The sequence below is a fragment of the Lineus longissimus genome, chromosome 7 (genome assembly GCF_910592395.1).
Source record: "Lineus longissimus chromosome 7, tnLinLong1.2, whole genome shotgun sequence".
NCBI classification, from domain to species: Eukaryota; Metazoa; Nemertea; class Pilidiophora; order Heteronemertea; family Lineidae; genus Lineus; species Lineus longissimus.
This window is the reverse complement of record NC_088314.1, coordinates 4,662,709-4,690,442: the sequence shown is the minus strand read 5'-3', so window position 1 is coordinate 4,690,442 and position 27,734 is coordinate 4,662,709. Positions and strand designations below refer to the sequence as shown.

General features: G+C 39.2%; 1 protein-coding gene across 12 annotated transcripts in view; it reads right to left on the bottom strand.

The window, feature by feature from the left end:
* Nucleotides 1–27,734, bottom strand: part of LOC135490689 (plasma membrane calcium-transporting ATPase 2-like) — a 91,438-nt gene that overhangs the window by 9,243 nt on the left and 54,461 nt on the right. For 6 of the 12 annotated variants that reach the window (XM_064776034.1, XM_064776038.1, XM_064776040.1 and 3 more), the window contains 17 exons: nucleotides 27,527–27,541; nucleotides 24,110–24,139; nucleotides 20,456–20,701; nucleotides 19,790–19,992; nucleotides 19,479–19,614; nucleotides 19,143–19,249; nucleotides 18,608–18,843; nucleotides 18,255–18,397; nucleotides 17,914–18,035; nucleotides 17,583–17,762; nucleotides 17,105–17,299; nucleotides 16,639–16,830; nucleotides 16,075–16,288; nucleotides 15,473–15,684; nucleotides 15,038–15,145; nucleotides 14,577–14,762; nucleotides 4,713–7,487 (listed from right to left, as the gene is read on the bottom strand). In XM_064776034.1, the coding sequence (XP_064632104.1) occupies nucleotides 7,146–7,487; nucleotides 14,577–14,762; nucleotides 15,038–15,145; nucleotides 15,473–15,684; nucleotides 16,075–16,288; nucleotides 16,639–16,830; nucleotides 17,105–17,299; nucleotides 17,583–17,762; nucleotides 17,914–18,035; nucleotides 18,255–18,397; nucleotides 18,608–18,843; nucleotides 19,143–19,249; nucleotides 19,479–19,614; nucleotides 19,790–19,992; nucleotides 20,456–20,701; nucleotides 24,110–24,139; nucleotides 27,527–27,541 (2,867 nt within the window). In that variant the 3' untranslated portion in view covers nucleotides 4,713–7,145. Of the gene's footprint in view, nucleotides 1–811; nucleotides 4,685–4,712; nucleotides 7,488–14,576; nucleotides 14,763–15,037; nucleotides 15,146–15,472; nucleotides 15,685–16,074; nucleotides 16,289–16,638; nucleotides 16,831–17,104; nucleotides 17,300–17,582; nucleotides 17,763–17,913; nucleotides 18,036–18,254; nucleotides 18,398–18,607; nucleotides 18,844–19,142; nucleotides 19,250–19,478; nucleotides 19,615–19,789; nucleotides 19,993–20,455; nucleotides 20,702–24,109; nucleotides 24,140–27,526; nucleotides 27,542–27,734 lie in introns of those variants that run through there. The other 6 variants (XM_064776045.1, XM_064776046.1, XM_064776041.1 and 3 more) reach the window with 4 other exon arrangements.

Here is a 27,734-nt window from a genome sequence, read left to right as displayed (position 1 = left end):
TTTCCCAATGCATAGTGAAATGGCGCTGAAATATTGTGAACCTACGATCGATAACATAAGAGTTCTTGGCACTTTAGAGTGACCAAGCACTGACGGCACCAATATACTTGGCACCTAGAGAACTTGACAAAGATGTCAACAAGCACAATGAGACACAGACTGTACTTGAATGTTGGCAGTACAAACATTTTGCGGTGGGGGGGGGGGGGGGGATAGAATACAGATGATGATACACTAGACATCATAAATCTGTGAAAATGGAATCCTGAAACAAATTCTTGATTGATCCACAAAGCAATTTTCATGAACAGTGACATAGAAATCGAAAAAATGTCGACAGTGATATTTATTTACAATTGTTGAAGCAAATTATCACTAGCGTTACAATTGTTGAGGCAATCTCATCTGCTCTCAAGTTAGATAAATGGACTGCAACAGCAAAAGACATTAGAGGGTACTGGATATGATTGAAACATCCAAAGACCGGACTTCAAGGTTCCATTAGCCCAAGGGAGTGAAATCCACCACCTTTGAAAACTGTATTTTAGCAAGATACAAATAAAAACAACAAATAATAGTCGCGAATGAAACCACCCTGACTAGAACTGAAGGGCCTGCATATCACTGGCAATAATGTACAGATGTTACAGCCCTAGTCAAGGTGAAACAGTGAAAAATAATCGTAATGAGAAAGACAGGTAAGCTTAATTCCGGACATCACTGCATCTGTAAACTACACCCCAAAGAAGATAGGGAATACAATAGAGACTGGGGAATGAGAGTGTCACAAAAAGAGTTAGTAAATAACCAATTCAGATGTTAAAAAGTTTATTTCATAAAAAAACATTCATGGCATTGAACAGTTACTTGAACAAAACCTTAATTATAATACAAAAGCTAAATGAAGGTTTACACGGACGCCGTGGACTTGTGAGGTACTTGTCGAGGTAAAAACATTGATTCTCATGGCTCTTTTTGGAGTGAGTACGATTCCCAGCACCAACCATTCACGGCGATGAAGATTTTGGCATCTTTTTAAAAAGTTTGGCAGACAATGTTTTGAAATAGACTTTTGCATCTGGTAGTCAATCACGAACTGACTTCCCTCTGGCCTCAATAATGCCTGTCATTACCTGTTACTCAGTCACCAACTGCCAGAATTCAAATCTCACCCTTGTACCTCATTTTGATGTTTTTCTGCCACAAGAAAAACCCACCTGCCCTTTGGGTAACGCCTGCTTGAATCACCTTCATTTTTGGCAGCAAAGTTGTTCCATGTTTTCAACATCAAATTCATCAATTCAATATAGAACTTCAAAGATAGGTGGAGTTATTGGTGTAAGAAGCAGTCTTTTTGGTGTAAAATTTGTCAGTCAATTACACAGACCATGTCGTCTGCCTGTAAACGACCATCACTGACAAATCATGGTGTAGAGAAGATTATTTGTTATCATTATAAGATGGCAATTTAATCTGAAATTGTCCATATGCATGAGGATCAGAAGTTTTACAGATGCCTCACAAATCACTAATCTGATGAAATGGTATCGACAATTTCTATCCTTTTTGGCAACCAAACAACCCAAAAAGCTGCCCAAAAACCAAGGTGTCCTAAATAACAGTCAATGTCCAACCTAATATAACCTTTATAACCAATATCTTAGGCATGTCCAATGCAGCGCCCTCTTTCGTTATGCGGCGTTCCTGCGAGGGACTATGACAATGCCTCTCTCTCGAGTCCTGCATGAACTTGACATACATCAAAATGGGAAAGACCTGCATAATATGTCTCTACTATGTTCACCACAATGAAATCACAATATGTTTACAAATCACCAAGCACTGGTTTCAAATTCAAAGAAAACGCACAATTAATCTGCGTGTAGTACTTTTTACAATATCAACATTCCAGCTTCACACAAGCTACCGAAGATCAAAAATCTACATAGGCCTAGGTACTCCCATATTTATTTATAACTATGTATATGTGCAACTAAATGATTCAAGAATAGGTATATTTCAATCACGCAGTATTATTCTACAGAACTTCTATCAAAACCAAACCACAATTTTCAATAATTCATTTAACTGGTACTTCAAATTACCGATCACTGATCCATTACATTCTGAAGACTCAACCTAAACTTTCTTGAGACAATTAAGGGAGACAAACCAAAGTTTTGCCAAAATCTCAGGAGTCCTGAAATTCTACGCTAAACAATTTCAAATTTGAGGGCCCTGGGTTGAGTTCCATGCTACCGAGACACTTTTTGCGGTAAATCGTGCCCTGTGTTGGGAGTTGAACTATGGATATCACAGTGTCCAACAACTCTCTCATTAACAAACTGCCCTGATGTGAACAGAAACAGCATAACTTCAAGTTTCAAACAAATCGATTCACAAACTAGTCTGAAGGAGAAACTAGTCAAAGGATGGAATGGATCAGAATTACGGCTTTAACTGACAACAATAAGATGCTAAAAATCACTGCTTTATGTTGCCATTTTCTAGTAAACTGCAGCCTGGTATAAGGTGTGCATTGATGAGGCTGAATGATAGGATGAGAGCAAAAATCCCTCCTCAAAGTCATGAAAAGTAATCATATCAATTCAGTTTGGAAACTTTTACGACAGTGCATATTTTTTTGCAGATACATTTTTAAAGCAACTGAAAGATACCGGACTGAAATTTACTGGATAACTGTACCAATCTTTACAGTTTATGTTAAATGTACAGAAATGTACACTAAGCTTGACAAACCTGGATATGAAATCAGTGGCTCATCAAGGATAGTGTTTATCAAATGGTTCTCTCCTCAATGTCTGACTGGTCCAAAACAGTTCACCAAGTATAAAGTCAACAGTCTAAAGATTTTGTTCCAACTTCTGTCGATGACAATTCCGATGTCCTTGCACGAGAATTTAGACCAGACGCAACCTGGCAACTGGTCAAGCTTTCCAGTCTTGTCTGCTAAGATTCTCTAAAGAGGAATTGTCCTCCCAAGGTCCACTATAATGTAAGCAGGTACTGCAACTAGACTGAAGTGGTCATGATTATAGAATCAGAGAGAAAGATTCCTGCCAAGACGCAGCATACTATGGGCAGGTTCTAAAACTAGCCTGAAATGCTCATGATTAGAGAGTTGGAGAGAAAGATTCCTGCCAAAACGCACAAGGTACTGCAAGTAGACCGAAGTGTTCATGATCGGAGTGTTAGAGAATAAATTCATCTACAGATGCAGCATACTATATACAAGTTCAGCAAATAAAAGCTTGAACTCTACATGGTTATAGGACCAGTCAAACATGAAGATTATAAGAGAGAGTGGCTATTCAAACATTGTATCTTCAAATAAATTGACCATTAAACCATGAGGCAATACAGACTTTTCGATACTGAGATATCTGTTTTTGTGCAGAACGGCTCTCCCAGACCTTTGTTAAACACAATGTATAAAGGACATGATACAACCTCACAGAGAGGTGAACATCATGCTATTTTATTGCCCAAAGGTTGACTGGTGCCTATGCGAAGAGAATATCTTTTATTTGGACAGCCACTGCAAGACCAGAAATGGTCTAAAGTCGCCAGAAACGGAAAGATAATGAGACGGAGGTGGAAAAATAATACACTGAAAGACAGAAAATGAAAAACAGAGGCGAGGCAGAAGAGACGATCGAGCTAGGAAGGTGACAGCACAGACAAGTGAAAGCGCCATCTAGTGAAAGTTGGGAGCATTGTGTTGGCTGATTATATCATACACAAGATATTCATATCAACAACTAATTCCTATTCAACTGACGACAACATATATCATAACAGATTGACTGTCTTTAGAAATTGTATATTATATAGGGTCTGGCTATTTTACACTATCTAATTATCCATTCAATTTTGCATTCAATTAAGATGATCAATGATATCCATGATCATGAGATGATAACAGCATCCTGGCTAATCAGTTTCCGAATCCAAAGTTTCTCACATCACAATCCTAACTTGAGTCTCGATTTCTCTGAAAAACTTGGGATTTCAGAAACCTATTTTCAAGGTGCACAAGAACTGAACATGACCAATGAAAAACCACACCCGTGGTTATGAAAACAAACAGTAACACCTGAACAGCGAATCAACAAGTGAAATGTGAAAATTATGACAGCCAAAATGGAGTAACACCCACATGGCAAAACAATCGTCAACAATGAAAAATTTGCATGACTAAACCATTGCATTTAGACTAAATCCCTTCCCTGTACACAGTGCTCATGTCTTACAACTACATGTCCTTTCTACGTCTAAGTCTAGAGGTTACAGCTCAGCCACAAGCACAGGTTAATACTGTCCTCGGCAATGTGGATAGAGGTGTAAATCCTTAACCTTGACCATTATTCAAGGTCAAATAAAGTCAACCTGACACTGTTGTCTCTTCAAGGTCACTGCATCAATGACCTTTTGGTCTTTTCATGGTTACTGTTTCAAGGTCACAACTAGATGACCCTGACCTAGTTTGCCCTTCAAGACCTCTCATTCAGCACACGGTTTCTGCGTTTTCAGCAGCAGGGGTGGGCGATTTTTTGTACATTCTGGCTAAGTTCTGAAGTGAGTGAACAGAGGAGAGGCTACGTTTTTCTATGCTGTCGTAGCGTGAATCTAAGCCCATGCGGAAAGCGTTTACTACACGAATCTGAAAACAGAGAAGAACAAAACAAGGCATAAGACAAATGACATCACAAATCAACGAGAATAGACCATGTTGTATTAAATATGTACATCAATTAGTACAAGCTTGATTATTAGTGACTGATCGAGCAGGTCCACATAGTTCTTCTTGGGACAGCACTTTGGTCCTTAAAACAAAGAAATAAAGTCCGAACCCACATTTCTTATCCTTTCAAGCAAGCCATGGTGAGTTCGTATAGCATTCTTCATATTCAAATAAAGCACATGCTATCACCTCCATCTGGCTAACACTTAGAACCAGCATGCAAATGACCTTTATTTCTCTGCCAAGAGAACCAGAGAGTGCAACACAGCACACCAAATTAGTATATACTGGGGATGTTTATCCAAATGGGACCACCACCACAATCAATGAGGGTCATGTTTCATGTTGCAAACTTCAAACAAATTTCTTTACAAGGGGTCATCACATAGGTTAAGGGAATTCCCAAAGCATTGTTACAGCATGCAGGGGCCCAGCTACCATTTAGATGGATAGATTATAGTCAAACAATCCTGGTATTAGCCCACTACCATTTAGTCTAGCAATTGATAGTTAGCGTAACTTGATTCCTCCTACTACCCTTATTATTGCAAGAAAGTGATGATTTCCATTCATTCTCTTGTGATGCACTGATACAACACTGTTACAATTTGTAACATTGTTGACAAAGAATTAAATTGTCAAAGGGGTAACATGACAGATGACAAACTGAAGACATTAGCAATCTTTAAATGAGAGCCAGAAATTCGCCTTAGATCAAGTTTAAACATCTTTAAACTAATTGATGTTTGTATCTATATGTATATATCCTACAATCTAATACTTCTGAGTATCAATAGATCAACAATATATTCACCAAATGCAACATCATCAGTAATAATATTCATTCGGGCCGTTATGCAATCCAAAATCAGGCTATCATTGCATGCCATGGCTAAAAACCTTAGCCACACGCTACAGACACCACACGATCATGCACACCACATTGTAGCACACAACGCACAAAATAAAGTGTGGACTGCAAGTCAACAGGGTGAACAATGTCAAGAAAAAGTGGAGGAAAAAGCGAACAAAAATGGGTGGAATGGAATGGAACAGAAAAATATAATATAGAAGGTAAACTATATATAAGGCATGGTTTCATCACCAAAATATCTTTTAGGCAAGTCTCAACCCCACAGGACGACCTATTGTTTTCCTAAACCAATAACATTTCACGTCTAAGCCACATAAAACCTCGTCTTGACCAAGCTGATGAGCCATGTACCTTAACACCTCAACCCAAAATATGAGAAGGAAAGCTAATTACCCCAGAAAATAACCAACCAAATGAAGATTTGTTTAAAGTATTGGATCATCACCCAAAGGTTCACAGGACACTTTTGCAGACATCTGTTTCTCGGTACAACTTCATTCAACATTTTCCTGAATGATCAGAACCCAGAACTCAGAATCCATAACCAAGTCGATAATTGCCTTTCATCATACTTGTTCCAAATCAGAATATCATACCAAATTGTGCAAGATACAATATAACCAAACATAGGGACATGCAGGAAAACAGCTATGAAAATCATACATAACACTGTCATGTGACTGGTGCGGAGGGAATGCTTATAACAACCAAGCTAGTATGTACATTATATAACGGCAGTATATATGTAGTATTTATAATATCATATTATATATAAATAGACCACTGGATATAATTCACAAATACAACTTTTACAAATTTCAATACAAAATTTACAGACTTCCACGACCAAACTCGACTCAGTGACTGATAACATCAATGCCTATCTCCAGTTAGCTCTTGCAACATAGTTCACATTGTTTACTGTAGTTATAGATTTGATATTGATACACACAGAGAAGCAGTGCCCAAATCAGAGTAGGTAAGCAGTTAAATAGTCTTAAGAATACATTACAAAACTGTGCAGTGTTTCGGATACAAACAGGTGTGGCGACACCGAGTCCAGTATAAAAATATCAAATATATCGTAGGTTTATTATATTGTAGGTTATAGTGTGACAATCAACATCAAATTATAATGCCTTACCAGGTCCTATATACAATGCAATTCCAGCATTCAATTTTGATTTTCTTACTGACATAAACACAGAGCTGGTCAGATGTCGCCAATATAAGTCTACACAGAGAGTCGAAAATACCATCGATTGCACAGGGTAATTTGCATACAATATCATAATCTGGTGCGATAAGCTGTGAGAAAAATATCACTTGGACTAGCATGGTGTGCAAGCTCAGTGTACCTTATACATCTAGAGAGAGAGACAACTGGACAGCACCACTGGTAAAGTCCCAACTCCACAATTAACTGCATCAGTCTATACACTATAATGGTCTGGGTCAACCGGGGCCACAAGGTGACACTAGACACCAAACAATGCTCTAAAACCACTAAATGGTTGTCTCGTGTACGTTTGCATTGATATTACTAGAACTCAAGGTTCTAGATGTGTTACACGGCGACGCCTGACTTGGTTCCTCCATGAGGGGCACGTTTTCTACGGAACGACTCTTATTTTTCATGGCGCTCTCCTTGTTGGAGGTGCGCAAATAGGAGCCATTGTGGTCAGACGATGCGGATTTCGTATAGTCCATAGGGTACAATTCGTCGGAGAGAGGTTTGTGGCTTTGGCTCCGCGAGCTGCGAAGACTGTGTAAGCTGTGAAAGCTGTGTACACTACGCTTCTCCTCCAGGTCTTCCAATGTACTCTTAAACGCCCGCACCACTCGCAGCTGTGAGACGAAAATATCAAGCATTGTTAGTATAGGTGCAAAACAAACTCATCAACTAAATCAGGTTAAGCAAATGTAACAAAGACACCGAGAAAAAAAGGATTTGAAAAAGGATTTGAGTTATGAGTTAACTGCGGGAGGTTTCTACTTCGTAAATGGAGTTTATTAATCTAATCTTGAGCTAGACATGTTTGATCACACAGCACACACACCACGGAGACCTATCAGGGGCATTGTTGGGTAGACCAATTTGTCACTTGCAGGGATGGTGATTTCAGCATTCTGCAAGGTGTTTTTCTTAGTCTGATATTGATATCAGATAAAAGAAACCCTGATTTTGTTCAAGGACAATCAAGACCCCAACAATAGTGATTGCTAAGTGGTGCTGCAGCTGTACTTTTCTTGGTAGAACATAGAAATCAGAGTTTGTTCACCTTAACAACTTGCTACACCGATGCACCTACAACAAGCGATGTTCGTGTTTGCTTCAAAAACTCATCAGTTTGTGCATGTGTATGTATGCATGACTGTTCTATTTCATATTAAGATAGCAGAGATTGTCAATAAGCCACAGTTAGCAGAGGAAAGTTTGAGAATAGAATATCAGAAGTATGCTAACACTCGATAGCGTCAACAAGAAGCGTGTGTGCTGAGCAATCGAAAACCGAGAAGGATGGGCAAAAAGTTAAAATGCATCGGATGTCAACAGTACAAAAGCTGTTTCATGAAAAAAGCAGCAAACGAGCAAAACTAATCGCGTTCACTTCCACCACTAGAATTAGTTTTAGGGAAAATTAGTTTGGTATATGTCAAGGATATATTTACTCAAATAGTCAGTCAGTACTGAGTTATATGATCAATGTTAATGATGATCAACAAACGAAAAGTGCATCGAAACATGCAAGTGCTCAATTTTTTATCACTTATCATACATGGACCTGTTAACATCTTATACAGACACAGAACATGAGCACAGAGGAGATAGCCACAGATCAGACAAAGTCTAACGATGACGTAATCTATGGCACTAGCGTAAGAATTTGACCATGTGGTGTAAATTCTTACCCACATAGGAGATAAGTTGACTGTACATGGACATGACGACAACAATTTCATTTATCAAGCGGCGAGTAGCGAGACTGAACACACAAGACTTGTGACTAGACTACATCTACTGGCTTGAGACATCATACAATTCTAGATACCCATTACTAGATACCAGCACATGCTTGATCATGCAGACTTACTCTAATAGTACTATCAAAGGATAGAGGTTGACTTCAAGAGAAACCAGATTACAGTCATGTCCCTACCAGGAAGTTTAGGAAACCCCAGAGCATGTCTTACAGCAGGACCACGGGGCCCAAATCGGAAACAACTGGATGCATGAAACAGATGTGCCAACCAAGCTTTGGGGAGGGACCTCATGGAATCTATTGAAAACTGCCTTGTTCCAGGGAGCAACTGGACCACGGAACTGCGCTCTTCCTCCAACAGACAGCTGTGGAACTGGGATAATATACCATGCCGAGATCACAATCATATTTCTCCAATAGACAACCTCAAAGCCATGGTGGGAACGAAGCTACATGAAATCTCAAGATCAACGGGGAACTCCCAAATTCTGTGACATACCTTGTGTTTAAAGCGTTACCCAGAGGTCACTGTGGAGGAAACTCCACATCTTTTCATTGTCTCCAAGATTGACAAGAGGGGCCTAATCCATGCAGGGCAATGATGTTACCTAATCATCTTCATCATAACGGTAACACAAACACGGACCCCTCCTCAAATTGGAAGGCCAGCTTCACATCTCCAGGGCAGCCTGGACGTCCAGGTGTCTTAAGACATTCTGAGCAGACTATGAGGGGCAAAGATCCAAACTGAACCGAGGGGAGTTCATCTGATCCTATGTTTCACCACAGATAACTGCACAATAACATTCAGAGTGGCGAGAACTCAGCCAGTAGGTTCTGATGGACTCCTCATAGTCAAAGACCCTGAAGTCTCATGAAGTCAGGTGGTGAGATAAGATTATGTTGTCCCGACCAGACCACACAAAAGAGCAGCAACAACAACAAAGATGAGGAGGCCAGAAACATTCTAATCCATGTACATTCTGTAGTGTAGCAAGTCTCAGTGCATTCTAAAATCTACGCAGTGAACAATTGGATGGGCACTTCCTACAATACAAATAAAGGCAGACTTACCTTCAACAAATAACCAAGCAGTCTCCCATTTTGTTGATCTTGTTAGTGTTATGACTTGACTTCAAACACTGTACACACTATGACGGGCAAGTGCTGGGGTGTCGGACGGATGACAACCAAAGCGCAGGATTTACACACATTCACAAAACACCCAAGGATCCACAAAATTTACATAGAAGTTTGCTTTGAAAAACTTGATGAGCTTGTGAACCTGGGCATATCAACACCCCAAAATCATAGCGGGATGTTGAGCTACTGTAAATCAGACATTATGAGACCTGTTTTCAGCACACTGCTAAATGTTTCAAGGTAACTCGTTTGGATTATACAAGTCTTACAATGTCAGATTTACAGTACAAACAAGACGATACATTAAAGCTTAGAATATGTTTTTCTCCAGCTCTTCAAAAACTTTCAAAGAAAACCTCCTTACAGTGCTGGTGGCAACTTGGGTTTTTATTCCCTAAGTATTTGTACATCTTTTACAAGAAATAATAGCTAAGTATTCATAACTGCAAGGGATAGGCAAAGTTGGCGATTTCAGATTTGCTGCTGTGGTAAGTTGCGAGCTGTAATACATATTGTGAATTTTTCCTGAAAAGGTATATGGTGCAAGCAACTAGACTTGAAGTAGAGATACTAGAACTTTGGTAGATTTTGCCAAGTCGAACTACCAAGATTGCTAGGAATCTTGAAATAGTGTGCAAACTCTTTCATCTGTAGAAGAGATCTCCACGAGGAGGAAAGGTTACAACTTGGCAAAATATTATCCATGTTTTTGGTAAGAAATAGGAAGGAAGGTGTTTACTGTATGATCTGAGCCGGGGTGGGTGGGGAGGGGGTGATGTAAGAAACAGACGTCAGCTCTTGGAAACTTCATAATGAGTTGGAACGTTTATATCAGTAGGTTGAGTAATGAAGCATCAGTATCAACCGGAGATAGATCCAACGTAATCAGGAACAGCAGAAGTGAGAGGTACACAATAGAGAGAAGATATTAACTCAATCTGGAGTTTGAATATGGGGGAGGGGGGGGGGGGTAAACTAGAAGACTATACTAGGAGGAGAAGACAGGAGATTTTGCCTTTTCAGATAGATCATAGGCCAGGTTTCCATGGAAATGTTTTGTTTTATGTGGAATGCATATTCTTAGAGGAATTAATTTGGGGCTTTAGAATTGTGGCATGCAGGGACTGTTTGGGTTATAACTTCGGCTCAGAGCTCAAACATGTATGAGGAGAACACAGATGCCACCTAGTGGCTATTCAGAGAGGTACAGATGGGAAGGCACATCAAATACGGAGCAAGAAGCGCTAGCGCCAGCCATCTAGACAACAGTGGATTCATCGACTGCCACCATCATGATATATAATATATAGTACCAGAGTTTCAGATAACTTCCCTCACCTAAGAGAACTGCAATCCCAACTTGAAAAATTTGAGAATAGTTCTTAGGTGTTAAATGAATTGACCCAGAGAGGGACTCAATAACTATGTTCAGTGACTTAGAGTCTCATTCCAGGACACTTGTTCTGCGGGACGAATACGGAATGTTTTAGGACTTGGGAGACAGCACTTCCAGGACGATAGAAATATGTTTTTGGTTGTGGAATATCATAGTTCCACACTGCCACTTGACTATCTGAAACCCTGTCGTACATCGAATACATGCATAGAGTATGTAGCGCAGAGAGAAAGATCAGAACATCGACATGTGATAAAACGTCAACTCACCACTGCACGGCTCTTGACGCACGCCCAACGCACGTAAAATATCCATTTTGTGAAAAAGCGGCTTAGTCTCGAGGAAAGGGACCCTCTCAGAGTGCGTGACGAATCCATTGTTGTGCAGAGATTGGAAAACGCGCAGCTGGGCTGATACAGACATGAGGGCTCAAAAATGTCAGTTGGGGAGAAAAGGGTTCATTGATGCGTTTGTCGTAGCTAGAGACATGTCATATAGGTATGTAAATGTCTTTGTGTCAAATGCAAGGGAACCCTGCCTGTAAGGGCTGATCATCACAATAATTTACAGCTACATTTCAGAAATCAACCCCATAATATCAGCAGTCAGAGGAGGACAGGCACAGGTACCAATCTTCCTGATTTGAACATTACCAAGAATAAAATGTTTGAAGCATCAGTAACGACCATCAGACGACAAATTATCGACACATTGTGTGTATTATTGCCATTTTGAAGGCTTAAATTCGGCAAAGCTTTCAGTCAAGAGATCAGTCCTTACAGGCTAATGGTACTTGTATGCAGATACTGTCAATGGTGTACAAAAAGAGAGAATATACAAAAGATAAGGATGAGAGAGCAATGTACTGAAATGATGTGTTGAAAGATGGGACAAAGTTGAAATGATATTGGGGGTGTCTAACCCTAAAGAAGTCCTGTTTGTCAAACAGTGTGGAAAATGTAATGCCCTACCCTATACAAGTAACTAACTTAGATTTGAAGAAACAAGATTGAGCAGGGTTTGAGTGCTAGCTCTAAGCTAAATACAATCTCCTCAAGAGTTACATGACCTCCCCTCAATTAGTTTACTACAGTCCACAGTTTTGGTGAAGTTCATCTAATTCATGCATTCCACAACCATTGACAACAGCAACTTACATGTATCTTCTATCTCAAAAATTCGACCAGTTTTCACAAATGAGATAAAGTTGCCCAAACAAAACCATAAACCTGATTAATAGATTGTCTTTAATCCTGCTCATCAATACAACACTATTGTGACCCAACAGTAATAACAAAATTTCTTAAAAAGTTGTCAATAGTTGTGAAAATAGGGCATGAATTTCTAAGCCTAGGAACTAAATGGTAAATGATTCAGCATCTCCATTTGAAATCTATTAAGCAGCACCATTTCCCTATCACGATGAACTTGAGCGAGTCATCACCACACATTCAAATGATAACATCAGACTTCTAACATGTTTAAATAGACCAATTCTTGTTGCATGAACATTGAAATTTTTCTTGTTGTTTAAAACTTTATGTTGCATATTTCTCAATCCCAGTTACCAGAAAATAAATCAGTGAATACATAACATAAATTAGTGACTTCCATGCATTACATTTATACATCCAACACAAGGACTATAATACATCATGTGTATGTGTATGTGTTGTGTATGTAATGAATCCAATACACAGACTATAACACATCATGTGCATGTGGATGTGTAGAACACTGACAATGATGTGTGGAGATCAACGAATGCATCATGTATTCTTGCCTATCATCAATATACATCAAGTGATCCGGGATGTCGACAGTGGGTCATGAATAAGCGCGTAATTGTTTGTAAATGAGTATATCAATCAATAAAACCGTTAACACGATTGACACAAACATTCCAAGCGTAATGTATGAAGGATTTGCGTAATATGTGAATGCAGGATATTGTAATAGTTTGAAGTACTGATATGTGTCATGGGTTTTGAAGGCAGCAAGCTGATGTACTGTATGTTTGGCACTGACACTACATGTACCATGCGTTTGGAATGCAGAATAAGACATCATGGAAATTATATACAGAACACTTGTCATGGCTGACACTGACATCTGTAAACCTAAATATTTTCACGGATTTAAGGCTTTTTTATTTTGGCAGATGTCAAACAGACGGTCAACACTTTCGGTTATCCATTTGAGAGAATGATTTTGCACTATTTATTATCAAGGTATCAGCAAAATTAACCAGCCAGTGAAAATGTTCAGGTTTACATTACAGTTTGTGGTATATACAACAGATACAGTGCAAGATGCAAACCAACTGAACTCAATGATCTGAACACTTTTTTACATTAACGTTATCAACAACAATCCCTGATACTGCCAAATGTCAATAAATAATATTGATTCAACAAACTTCATCTGAAAATACAACGATATTGTCTCAAAAATCTAAAGGAGAAATTGTAACTCATCAGTCTAAACAAAGATATACCTCAGGGCCATATTTTTTGACGGATAGTTATAATTAGCATATTGAACACAAAACCTACTTTTCTATATCCCATTTGACAAGTTTGTCGTCTAAGACAGATTCTACTTTATTGTGTATTATAGGAATCGCTATCATGCCACAGACAGAGTGTGCTTGAGATGAAGATGATATGGAAATATGTACAATCTTGCTCTGTACACACAGTTTGATCCAAAGCAAAGAACGAATGGGCTTATTCACCTTTGGGTAAAAAGACCCCAATGCTCATTGAACTAAATGCATGATGGCCAAATAGAATTCCATAGAGTGATGCAAACATCTTGAGTAAGCAGACAACCTTTCGATCCCATCATTTCCCCGATCCTAAATTCTTCAATCATTGCAAAAGCAATGCACATAACTTACATATGACATCATAAAATGTGATAAATTCCTTTCAAAAATATTCAATTGTTGACAGATATTTTGAAATCAAAATGCAAAATCTTACTAAAAGAAGTAATTCTCATTGTCTGAAATTCAAACATCAAGTAGATAAACACCAAAAAGAAGAAAAACCGTATCCAAAACACCAAAGCTTTTTAAAAATCCACCATGCTCTAAAGAAACTTTTCAAAACCACATCCAAATTTTGTCCAAAACCTCCAAACCAATAGCAAGCGATGAGAAAATGTCTATCATGATGCATGTGATGAAAGTGTGCATACAACATGAATGAGGATGATTTGGCCACAACAGCAATGTCAGCAGAAAAACCTTACCTTGGCCTGGCCTCATCATCTGCTGTCCAAGGAAGCTCAATCACAGCTAGCAAGACTACTTACACCCTACAAACTAGCACAACAGCGCTACAACATCCACACCACACATACACATGGCCTGGCTAACAGAAATCTCGTGCAGTCTACATGCTTTACCTGGTGCTGCAGTCGGGTCAGCCCTCGCACCCACAGGATCTGGCCGCTGCGTCGACCCATATCCTGGTCCACCCCATCGACTGGTGCATCCTCAAGGTTTTCTTCCATCCGGTCGATCTCCTCGGCTGTTCCTGAGCCCCAACTCAAGTTGTGAGGCAGTTTATGGGTTGGTATTGATGTCACGAGCTGAAAACAGAACAGTGTGGAGATCATTTTAACCCCTTACGACTTGGAACAATCAATTTGGCATGGTAGAGCAATCGAAGAAGCAAATCTGTAAATATCGAGAGCAGGGTCCTCAAGGAAATCATAAGGTCTGTGAAAATTTACCAAGATATCTCTAACTGCATAACCGATATTCAAAGTTGTTAAAAGGTATACAACTGCAAAAGCTAGTTGATTGGCTGAACAATTCAGTCTTTGTATGGTTAAAATATCTCAAAATGAAAGGTGTTGTTTACCTGTCCCCAGACCAGCACTCCCACACCGAAGAAGAGGCACCACATCCACTGATCTAATGTGAGACCGGCTGTTGAGAAGGCTACTCCTCCAAGTTGAACAATTATAATCTGAAGAGAATACAGGAGATACTGATACAAGAGAAATGGTCATTACAATATCAAGCATCCAAGATGTTTCATCTGCATGCCTCCATGAGTTACACTCTAGGCATTTATAGGTATTCCATACCATTCAAATTTTGAGATTACCTACGAATAGCTTCGATATCGACATAGTCATCAACAATGTTTGAAAATCCACTTGAAGTTTCTGCAAAGATTGGTCAGTATGTTGGTTCTTAAAGGCTGTTACAACAAAATTCGGGTTGCGATCCTAGATTTGGAATACATTTCATCAGTGAGCATAAATAAGAAGAAAATCACTAGTCTACCTACCTGAGAACCAAATGTGCCCAACCAAATACCAATAAACACTATATTCCTTTGTAATCCTGAGAAGACGTTACGTTGTCCGTGAATCTTTCGTGCGTTGATTTCATTGAAAAGTGTCATCATTACAAATGTATTAAAGATGATAGTGAAGTGCTGAGAAGGAGCTGAATGGAGCCTTGCCTTTCGACCACTGTCTATATCAAAAAATTGGTCACCTAGGAGGAAAAGAGAAGACAATTTCACCTGCTGATTAATAAATGAATGAAAGAAATTCATATTTTTAAAAGGGTTTTTCCAGAACTGGGAATAAAATGTTCAAAAGTGCTCGTGCTCCAAGATATTCTTGGAATACAAGTTTTATCTGAATGGGTGAGCTTTTTTCCCTAGGGCTATACGGTGTATACTTAGAAGATGCGCGTCTCAAACATTATCAGCCGGAAGGGGAGCTCGACGAGAATATTTTGTCCAGACGTTTATTTGCAATCATCTAGAGAAATCATAACAAACTATCTATTCCTCATTCCTGCGGCTCATCAAATGTTAAAATTGACTTCATCCTTCATTTCCCTTAAAACTTGGCGCATTTGCAACAAGTTTAAACTTACCTAAAAAAAGAAGAACAAAAATAACTATCATCTGATAAATAGTATGACCAAGAATATTTTTCATCATAGTTCTAGATATTAGTGGTTTCGTCCTTCCGTATGGTTTCCTCTCTAATAATTCCTCCGAGGGAAGTTCCGTTGCAAGTGCTAGAGATGCTAACGTGTCCATAATTAAGTTCACCCACAACATTTGGATTGCTTTCAGTGGGCTGTCCTGGAAACAAATAGGAGAAAAGGCATTAGCAATTCTATGTGAAAGTTACTTCCCATCAAGTCAAGAACCATGTAAACCACGACGTCTAGAGGCCTAGAAGGGCAGAAACACCCAGCAGTGGAGCAACACAACAGCCCAGGGCCCAGTAGACATCATTATAAACTACCTCTACGGTATCCAGGATTCTGTTTATTGAAGGGCACCAATTGGCGTTCTTGGTGTAATGAGACTGCCTTCACCCAAAGAGGTGCCCTTGACATGACAAGCTTCAAATATTTCTCACTTGGGGCATTTATTACTGAATGTCTTGCTGTAGTTAGAAGTACAAGGATTCTCTTAACAGTACTTACTGTGATGACACAGGCCCCAAGGAAGGCAACTATCACTGCTACAATATTTACAGTAAGCTGGAACTGTAAGAATTTTGCAATGCTGTCGTAGACGTTGCGGCCCCACATGACAGCTTTGACTATACTAGTGAAGTTATCATCAGTGAGAATGATATCAGATGCCTCCTTTGCTACATCTGTACCAGCAATGCCCTGAAATATGAAGGAAAACAGTTAGTGACGTATCATCATCATCATTTAGGCATCATATTCCTCTTCGGGAAAGTTTAGTTTGCAACAGGTTTAAACCCATGGGGTCCATATTTTACTTGCCCGGCAAAGACACTCAGGTACAAATAATCAAGGCTTTAAGTCTCATCCAACTGTGTTTCTTCTTAATAATTCTCTAATCAAGTTGTGAATAGCTAGATTACAGAGGAATATAGTCCAGTGAGGAGAAATGACGTGTTACCAAGGCACTACCTACCATGGCAAATCCTACATCAGCTTTTTTCAATGCGGGTCCATCATTGGTACCATCACCCGTTACTGCTACGACTTCTCGGTTTGCATTCACTTTACTGTCAATAATGCCTTTCACTAAATTATACTTGTCTTGCGGTGACGACCTAGCTAACACTCGCAGTCGAGGCCATATATTATCTAAGAGTTCTTGTTGAATCTGAAATGGGTACGAGGATGACATTATCAGTATAGAGCATGTTGAGTTAGAATGCATGGCCTCTATTGGATGCTTAAAGGGATGAAGTTGACAGTCATTTCGTGATAAGGAAATCGTCCTCAATTTCTTTTGATGGTTGTGTAATCTACCACATAAAACAGCTGATATGGCAGCGGTGTTTATACCTTTGGCTTCTTCACCGAGAGGAAAATTTCACTATTCTAAATTGAGCGAACTTTCTTCCAAATTTTCATTACACAATCATGTTTATCTAACAACTTACTTCTTCCGTTTCATCTCGTATTCTCCTATTGAATTCCTTTCCATCTAAGACTAAGAAGTCATCCCCTGGATTGAGGATACCACACTTGGTGGCGATTGATCGGGCGGTGTTGATGTTGTCACCAGTGACCATACGTACGGTGATACCGGAGGTCTGGCACTTCTTGATTGCATTAGGGACCTGAAAATAACGCACACGTGTTTTAGCAAAATAAATGGATAACTGGACGTTTCAAGAAAGACTGGGTTAAAGAGTATAGTTGGAAGATAAACTCTACTGCTGTTCATATCAGAGTATATATTCAAAACATTTTGAAAAATATCAGACTTACTTCTGGTCGCACAGGATCTTCTATGCCTGTAATACACAAGGCTGTCAAACCAGTCACGATGTCAGCCTCATTCTCCCAGTCAGGCTCTGCATCAAAATGAGCATCATTTATTTGTGCTGGACCTGCAACATAAAAGCAATGAAGATTATGGACACTTCAAGGAAGAAAACAGGTAACGCTGATAACATGAATATTCATGACGTGTCCTTCCACAGACTGATGAAATCTTCTTCAAAACTTTATCTTAATTTAGCATTTAACATTCTTGTATATCATCAGGTAATAAACACCAGGACACAATTCAATGCCTGGTTGATTGCCAGATTCGGTTTCAGACCTACCTTTGACAAAGTCCTTGTAGGCGACACAGATGGTACGGAGTCCATCACAGGCCATTGGTTCAATCACATTGCATACTATCTCATCTGAATCTTCAGCAGTGAAAGGGTGCGGTTTGCCATCACTGCCCAAGATAAACTTGCACCTGCAAACCGAACATTCAAATTAATCTTTTCTGATTTCTTTCTCAAAATATATGTAAGTAGCTTTGCATCCCATAATAGGCAATTCTTTGCTTAACATGTCATTGGGGAGTTCTTTTGATATCCCTCTTGAGAGAAAAGCTGGAGCACCTGGAACCCAGCTGACAGGACAAGTCATATTTAATCTCGGCTAGATTACAACACACACTTACTTTTTGAGGACTATTTCCGAAGCTCCTTTGGTAAATAATCTAAAGTTGCCACCCTCTAATTGTATCACTGTGCTCATGGATTTCCTAACTGAGTTGAATGTGTAGACTTTGTATAGTTTTTCCTCTGGGATTTCCTCGCGAATGGCATCGATATTCTGGCCGAGGTCCATGACAAACCCGATCAAGGCGCATTCTGTCTTGTTGCCAAGTTGTTTGGGCTCACCGGCATCTTGTTTCTGGAATGAAAGAATCAAAAGCAATTTGAATCACCATACCAAGTTGTAATTCAACACAAAGTTGACTCATCGACGTTAACATTATCACTGACTGTCCGATAAGTGATCAACCAATTCTGATGACGGACTGGTTAAGGCAGCCACCTCACTAACACAAGTTCGAGGCCCGCAGCTCGTTTCGATGCAGCCAGTTGGTTGGTAAATGAGAAGTCACTCTACTGGTGACAACTCTCCCACTGTGACGATATAGCTGATAGCACTGACCCTGATGGAAGAGGTTTTGATCTCTTAAAACTTACCACTACTCTTGATGTGTATCCACTATTTATTGCTATGGATCTAATAAGCAGTTGTTGGATGTCCGCAGGAATACTGGAGAATGCCGGTGTCGTTTTATGGTGCGTCCCTGAAAGCCAGTAGATTATGATATGATCATACCTTCAAAACAAACTAACATTCTCACAACAGCACAGCATTACCCAAGGGAGGGTAGATTGTGATGAGCACTGACTTACATGTATCCTTTGCAAAGCAAACCTCTCACTATATAGGATCCTTGGATTCTGGTTGCAACTATGTCCATAAAAGACCAATTAAAATAGCTACACGAAGAAGCAAGTTAAATCAAACTTTACCTCCAATATAGCTCTGTACCACAGTCATTCTGTTTGTGGTCAACGTTCCAGTCTTGTCTGAACAGATCGCTGTGGCATTTCCCATCGTTTCACAAGCATCAAGATGTCGTACCAGATTATTGTCATGCATCATTTTCTGAAAGAGAAAATTCAGATGACTGAACATGCAGACAATTATCTAGACAACTGACATTGGTTGGCAGCTTTTAGAAGGCTCCATATGCTAAAGCTCAACAACCAAGAGCCCGAGGATAACCTTGGATTGAGTCAAGGGTTTACTTTAAAATGAGGAGATTCATTTGAATACTCACCCTGACAGAATAAGCCAAGGCTAACGTAACAGCAAGTGGAAGACCTTCAGGCACAGCTACTACTAACACAGTCACACCAATAATGAAGAATTTCACAAAGTGCTGAATATAATATGCATCCCAAGGCATTTTGTCCACAACAAACGTTGTGATAGAGAAACGTAAGATCAGGATCACCACAGTTAATACAGCCACTCCAGTGCCTGAAAAAGAGAAAATAGCACAAATATAACGTCCGGCTGTAGCGTGATGAAGTTCATTATGCAGGAGCCTGTCCCAGACTGTAGCACCTGAATTGGATGCTGTCTATCGCAAGTAAACTCTACAGTCAAAACTGGGATCCACTGATACTCCTGGGTGACAGCAGGCCTGAAGACGGGAGCAAAATGTCACTAATTTGTCTCCAACAGTTTTACCCATTTGCTTCCATGTCCCCATTTAGGAGCTACGTCCCTGGGGTTGGGAGAAGTAGGGTGAAGTGTCTTGTTCAAAGACAGCGATTACACAATTGTGGGCCTTCTGAAATCAAACCCACTTGCTCCTGATTTCAAGCTTGGGGCTCTTAGCACTGGGCCACTGATCTTCCTTTAATAATCAGCAGCCAGCTTAGAAATCCTAACTCTAATCTTGGATTTTAGTTTTTCTTTTAGCGCCCACTGCCTTTACCTGCATATCCAATTTGGATAGCCAGCTTTGTAAGTTTTGCCTGGAGTACAGATTTCTCTTTGCGGGCCAAGCCGCTCGCCTTCTTGGGTTTCTCGCCCTCTGCATTCTCTTCTCCCTCCTCTTCCGCACCCTCTTTCTTGTTATCGACCACCTTCACATCAATCTCATCAGTGGATGCATTAGTGTTGGCCTTCACTTCGGGGGTGTGAGAGTTGCCCGTCTGACGGTAACTCCCAGCATCAGAATCTGGTGGAAATGAAAAGAAACATTTTACAGATGTATCAAAATCATGGGTTATCCTGGGACGCAACTGGCTGAAAAGATCAAAGATTATCAATCTTAGAAGGAAACCCGAGTTAAATGTTTACAAATGTTGAAATGGCCTAAGGGTTAGCATCATTTCAGTGCAAATCAACATGTTTACAAAATCTACAATGATTATTATTCCAGCTAATTTGGCGGTTATTTTGGCTGCAAAGCCAACCAACAACTATCTGCAAGAGAGGTTACTCAAACAGCAGCCTTCAATTAGGTTCTTCAAGCAGCTTATTCTCTATTTGGTATGTTACAAAACAACCCGCTTAAAAGCTTCGATACAGTATATAAACAATGAAAGCCATCATGTGGTGAGCAGATTTTTTAAATTTCCAGTGAAGTTCTCGGATACACCAAAAGCCCTAATGAGTGAGCAAGAGATGTAATCTACTTTGGAAGCCCAAAGGTACGTCCTAGTGGAATCTTACGTTACACTAAAAGCCCAATGATGACGTGAGCCGACAATGGTCCATGCAACAACATTCTGTTGGCATCATACGAAAATCTTATTCAGATATATGAAATTGCCATGTGCTTTTAAGGTACTCTAATGAACAATCATGTTCTTATCAATGAAGTGAAGGACTTGGGAGAATTTTTTCCACAAATAACACACAGTTCCGTATGATGACAACAAGTGTTCCTTTCCCAGTGAAAATGTCTTGTGACATTAATTTTAAAACAACCTTGAGTTGATTACAAGCATTGTTCCGAGTGTTATAGAAAAGAATAATGCAATGATTATTTTGTGCAACCAGCGCAAGTAAAAACGTGCAGGAACCAAAACCATCACTCAATTGGTTAGTATAAGGCTACAAGGTCTAGCACTAGGTTTAAAAGTTTAGAACTAGGTCTCATAAGCGCTGCGCAAACAAACAATTTTGGTTGCCATGACCTGCGATGGAGCCATGACACATGACAATTGCGGTCGAAATGCGGCCGTTGATTGGTATTGCAATCACTCGTCATGCAGTAATGGCTCCATTGAACAACTCAAATTCCTCGTTTGCATGGCGCAATAGGCATGCAACACCAGTCCAGTTCAGTATCACAGTCTCAATCCAAATGAATCTATTCCTGTACTGGTCGGAAGTAACCCTTTACTCATGCACAACACCTGGCATGGCAGATATGAGCGTTCTGAACATTAATCACGCTCAGGATGCTTTTCACAGCACGCAAAGGGAACACCAGGTACATCAAATTTTCCCTAAAAAGCGGTCACTATTATTAAAGTCATGTGTTCTCCAAGCATTCACAATCATTGCCAGCTAATATAACAGCAAGCGACATTTAGGGATGCTAGCTCCAGCAGACCGCGAGAATGACACAGTGTAGGATGCCCGAGGAGGAGCATGAGTTAGTGTCAGTCGTCCATTTACTAGAGTTTGGTAATGTCGGCTGTACAGGTTTGCATCAGAAAATGTACACAACCATTCTCCACATGGCCATGTACACTTTTTGATGTACCATACACAAGTAGCGCCCTCTGTACAGAAACTCTATAACTGCACATTTGTGACACTTTCCCTCATCGATCTCTAATGGATACTATTCAGGTTTTTTATAAGGTTAGAAATCTACAGACTTTAGAGTCTGGTAACTATCTAAGGCTGAAAGTTTTCTACTATTTCACACCAGATTCAGGAAGTTCTCAAAAATGTTTGATCTGGCCAATTTATTTGTACATATTACCAAGAGTTACTTTCAATTCCTGACTTTACAGACAAATCACTCAGTCAAACACTCTACATGTAAGATGGAAGTCTAAAGTCAGTCTGTTATTTAAACCTAGTATAGGCCAGCCTCCCCAAATGTTCATCACATGACTTTGAGACCATATCTGACCTTGACATTAACCTCATGCCCAGGATCCGGTAGGGGCAACAACACAATCACCTCCATTCTTCCAGTGATCAACACTGTTACGACGAGGCACATCTAGTAATATGGCAAACACTCACACAGCAACTTATTACAAAACTACCAGCACTCAACTCAAAAAATATCGACTCTGTCGAGTCGAAAAAGAAGAGCGAAAATTGGACAAAATGTGTTCAGAGAAAGAAAATAATCAATTCATCCTAACACACAAGTGACTATTAAAAGGGGAAATTCTATTTGGCAAAACACACGTGATCCTCAATGGGGATGAGGTTTGAATAATATGATCTTCAGGACCTTGGCTAGTTAAACTCGATCCAAATCAGGAGACCGGGAGAAAGAAATGATTTGAAATTTGTGTGGACAACTTGGTCTCGGACCGACAGATTTCATAAGCCTAATGGATCTTTGCGCATTTGGACTGTTCAATCGTTAACATGGCTGCATTTCTTGCACTTGCAGTATCTAAACTGGGGCAGAGGCATTCTGCCTGAAAAAACTGACACAGAGTATGTCATCTGTGACAACGAAGTGGAAGATTGAGAAAAATGTATTAGCTCACTCCACAACGACGAAGATGGACATACCAGATAGTTCTGGAGATGGTGAACTGATACTGATAATTGTCTCAACAGGACTTTGATGACTTCAAACAAGGGGTAAGAAGAGAATTTGATAAGGCAGTTTGGAGAGGTACTCAACAAGAAATTTTGCAAGCATCGTATTACATGTAGCTATGATTTATCCTAAAGCTTTCAGGGACAAAATTTATAATACTAGGCCTAGAGAGATGTGTTAACAATTAGCATGGAACACTGTCGCCATACAGAAGACAGTGCTGACTAGACTATGTAGCTGATGAAGATGACAGCAAGCATTTTCATAGTCTAATGCTTCTTAAGTAAGTTAATTCAGTAAAAAAATACAGTGGTTAATATCAACAGAGCATTTTTCAATTCAACACCTCCACCAGGGTTAGTTGCATTAATCATGCAATGTAAGTCTCCATGCAATAGAGGGGTGCACAGCCAATCTACCGAAGTACCAACCTCACCTCGACAGCCTTGAAGATATTGCAAAACTCATCACTTGGTCAACTTTTTTTTCTTCAAAAACACAAATTATTCATGCAGGAGTTTCCTACCACGTGAATCGATGCAAAAAAGCCACAAACAGACACAACAAAAATTCTGCAATTTTCAACTCAAGCAATTTTCGTTGTGTTTTGACTGACAAAACATGGTCACGAGATGTGTGACGGATGCCTCATTAACAATGATGTGCCACAAACAAGGTTAGCGTCTACCAAAGGTCAAGTCTCAAGGTCATGTGCAATGAGAGTGAGGCTGGCATGAACAGAGTGTTAAAAGTGCGGAGAGTGCAACATGCACAGGTTACAAGAAACTAAAAGATTACTAATAGTGTATTAATAACATCCCTTTCCAAGACACCCACCAGGTTTTGTGTCAACTTCGCTAGAAAGTACTAATAAAAGAAAAAAGAGAAATGACTAAATGGATCGAGCTAAACTCAGATACATTTTCTGTGCACAAAGCAGCGACAACATTTATCAGTTATCCACTTCTGCGCCCCTACAAACCTTACATGGACTGAACCAATAATTCGAATGGAGAAGTCCATGCTAAAGATTTAGGGGTGAAGGGTGTGATATCAAAATTGTTACGAGAATAATATGACAACTAATTTTTTCTCTACTTTTCTGTCAATCTGTATGTTACTTGTACAAGTTCAAAAATTCATGCAGAATGAAAAGGATTATAACATAACTGCTTAATTCATTCGTGGGTCTCATGCTTAATACCAAATGCAATTAGTAAGGCAAAATAAATTGGTATTGCAACGAAATCTAAATTCTCCTTTCAATCTCATTTAAATTAATCAAGAATCGGACATAAGACTCAAGGACTTCACGAGCTAAAAATCACAATATTGTTCATTTGAATTCTAGACTAGACTGATACTAGTGACAAGTATACACATGCAACAAGGTTTCTCCAAAATAATCTGCACTTAGTGTCTTGTTTGTGCTTTCTGGTGATTTCTAGTATTCTGTAACAATTGGAGAAAATGACCCTTTTTGTTGATGAAACTTTTCCAGTTTAAAACTTAAGCTGAAAGTCCAATCACTTAGAAAAGAACTCTAAAACCTTGGGCATCATTCGACCACTGGACATACAGTGCATTCAAGACATGTCGCTTGCCTACCTGGGGACAAGATTTGAGTTCTTTCCTGAAATCAACAGACTTTGACAACCACAGTGTGTACCGGGACTAGACAAAACCACAACAAAGCTTGGACTGTTTCAAACACAATATATGAACAGACAAAAAAATAACTGAAAGGTTTTGGCCACAATATTAAAAATCCATATTACGCTAAGATCATTCTTATGGAATTTCTTCATCAGTTGCATCAGTATGAATGTTGGGGTCAGGTTTTAAGGTCAAATATCGTCCAGTCGGACAGTTCAAGTCAATTTTTTGGGTCAAGGTCATTGGTGAAGGTGACTATGATCATATGCGTGTGTGGAATGGGATGTAATCTTCATAGTTTATTGGTCAAAGGTAATGATGACAGTTCAAGGACACATTTTGGTGTGAACGACATTGGTGATGGTAAATATGATCTCATGTGAAGTAAGTGGAATAGGATAAATGTAATCTTCATAGTTGATAGGTCAAGGTCATAAGGTGGGGAGGTGGGTCAGACCAGATGATGCTTTTATCATCAACTGAACATGCACCAATACTCCCATGGTCTGATCCTTGAACGGTGGCTCAAACACCATCCTTACACTTCCAGGACTTTGTTTTTCATGTGATCTTTAATAAATTGAGCTTGTCAGATTGATTGAAAAGAAGTTTGAGTAATTTAGAATAAAAGATACTGTGTGCAATATGATAGTAAAAAAATATGTTCGAGACAGCTTTGATATGCTTTTAAAAATCATCCTCTCAATATTTCATTATGTTATTCTTGCAGAACTTTATATGACTGGAAAAGCATCAAAATGAAATTGTGAATAAAATCAAATAATGTGACCTGGCAGGTTTCAACTATGCAAATTGTACGACCCAACACCCTCACTGTCTCGCAATAAATTTGGCCAAAATCGGGTTTCTAAAATGCTTCACATAACATCAAAATGTTGTCAGGGGTTCTGGGCTCTATCTACGCCTGAACACGTTGCAAAATGAAGCAACTAGCAAATGTAAATAAGGGCAATGAGCACCTGAAAATCAACAGCAACCTTGTTCAGATTTATCAAATATTCATAAGGAAAACTTAATCAACTTTACCATAACTCAATAACAAACTGAATAACAAATTCAGGGATATTCATATTTCCATGTTATTGGAGATTTCTGCATGAGTCATGCTTGGGGAAAACTCAATAAACAAATACGCTTTGGAACCTTAAATCAAATAAATCTACAATTATTCAAGGTGACATTTTCTTCATGCAAAAAATTAAAGGTTTGAAAGTTCAAACAGTGAATTAGAGAATATCGGGTTCCATAGCAACAAGTCTGAAAGGGCTTCCATGGCAACAGACTTGGAATAATGACATGATTCTGATAGATTCAGTGTGATTCAATTTCTTTATACTTCAATATACAGTGTGTCTCGATTGTCATGACTGTTGCAAGTTGCCTCCAAACGATGAAAGGCAGCATATTTCTTTTGACTTCAAAACAATTAAACTTTTGCCGTAAAAATGATAAAGGCACAGCGATTTCTTGACATCTTTATAGTTGTCTTCAAAATGATCCTTAACAGGCTGTTTCAGGCAGCTGTTGCGTGCACGTTGTCGCCACATCCAGGTTGAGCGTCAAAGAACTAAAGAAGCAGGGAGGGTGGAGATAGTTTGAAAAGGATCTAACTCTTTCTACAATGAGAAAATAAACTTTTATTTCATTGGATGAACACAGTTATTTCCCATTTTATTCAAGCCTCGTCATTTATACCAAGTTCAATGTTTCTCACTGTCTTCAACATTCATTTCAACTGCAAGAATCTATCTGATATTTTAGCTTAAATTGAGACTAATCTGACCACATAAAATTTGACAAATTTTTACCTTTTCAACGATTTAGACAACAGCACAGACAGTCACAATCATATAATAAATACATGTACACTGCAGTTGATGACCCATTTATTTAAGAGCCCCAAAATAAACTCAAGATACCAAAACCTAAATTAAGGGACGTAGTATGATTTCAGCAAGCTAAGGAAGCAAACGAAGTAGAATTCAAACTTAATTTGATGCCATTTTAAAAAATTAATAAGAAAACAAAAATGTTTTGGGTCTGTATTGTTCATGTGTCATGTTTTAATGTTTTCGAATGTAAGATCAAAGAACAGAAGAACTAAGGGAAATAAGCCAAGGGTTATGTAGTCCAGCATTAGACCAATAGGCGATGCACTATCTATTCCTTCACCAAAATGGGTCATTTCCTGATTGTCGCAGGCTACCAGAAATCAAAAAGCACATTACATAGCATATCATCACCTATTAACAAGTAAATACTTAATTGGCTCGACTGAACTTGATATAATTGACCCATCAGTGTTCGGACTAGTCAAACTCACTAACCACTGCACATTCAGATAAAATTTTTGTCCCAAAGTGTACCAATTACTTTGATCCCAGAAAACTTCCAACAGACATCCCGAAACCAAACATGTCGGGGAAAAAATCAAGGCGCATCTCCAAATAAATGCATGAGATGTCTCTGCCATAATGGGCTAAAGGTCAACATATCAAGTCCACTGAGCATAAGATGACAATAATATCAAAAAAATATTAGGTGTAACTATGTTGACTAAATGTGTGTACTACTTACATGGTACGCTTTGTCCTGGGTGAGGCAAGCAATGAAAGAAATAATAATAACAAGCAGTTAGTACAAAAGCGATAAATACAAGCATCTCTAAAATGATGAGTGCATAATATTACCATGCACAGAACTGAAAACCAGACTTTGGGAATTCGGAACCATTTCTGCAGCAATTCACAATCTGCTTTCAGCGCAGAAGTCACGTGGCCCGTGA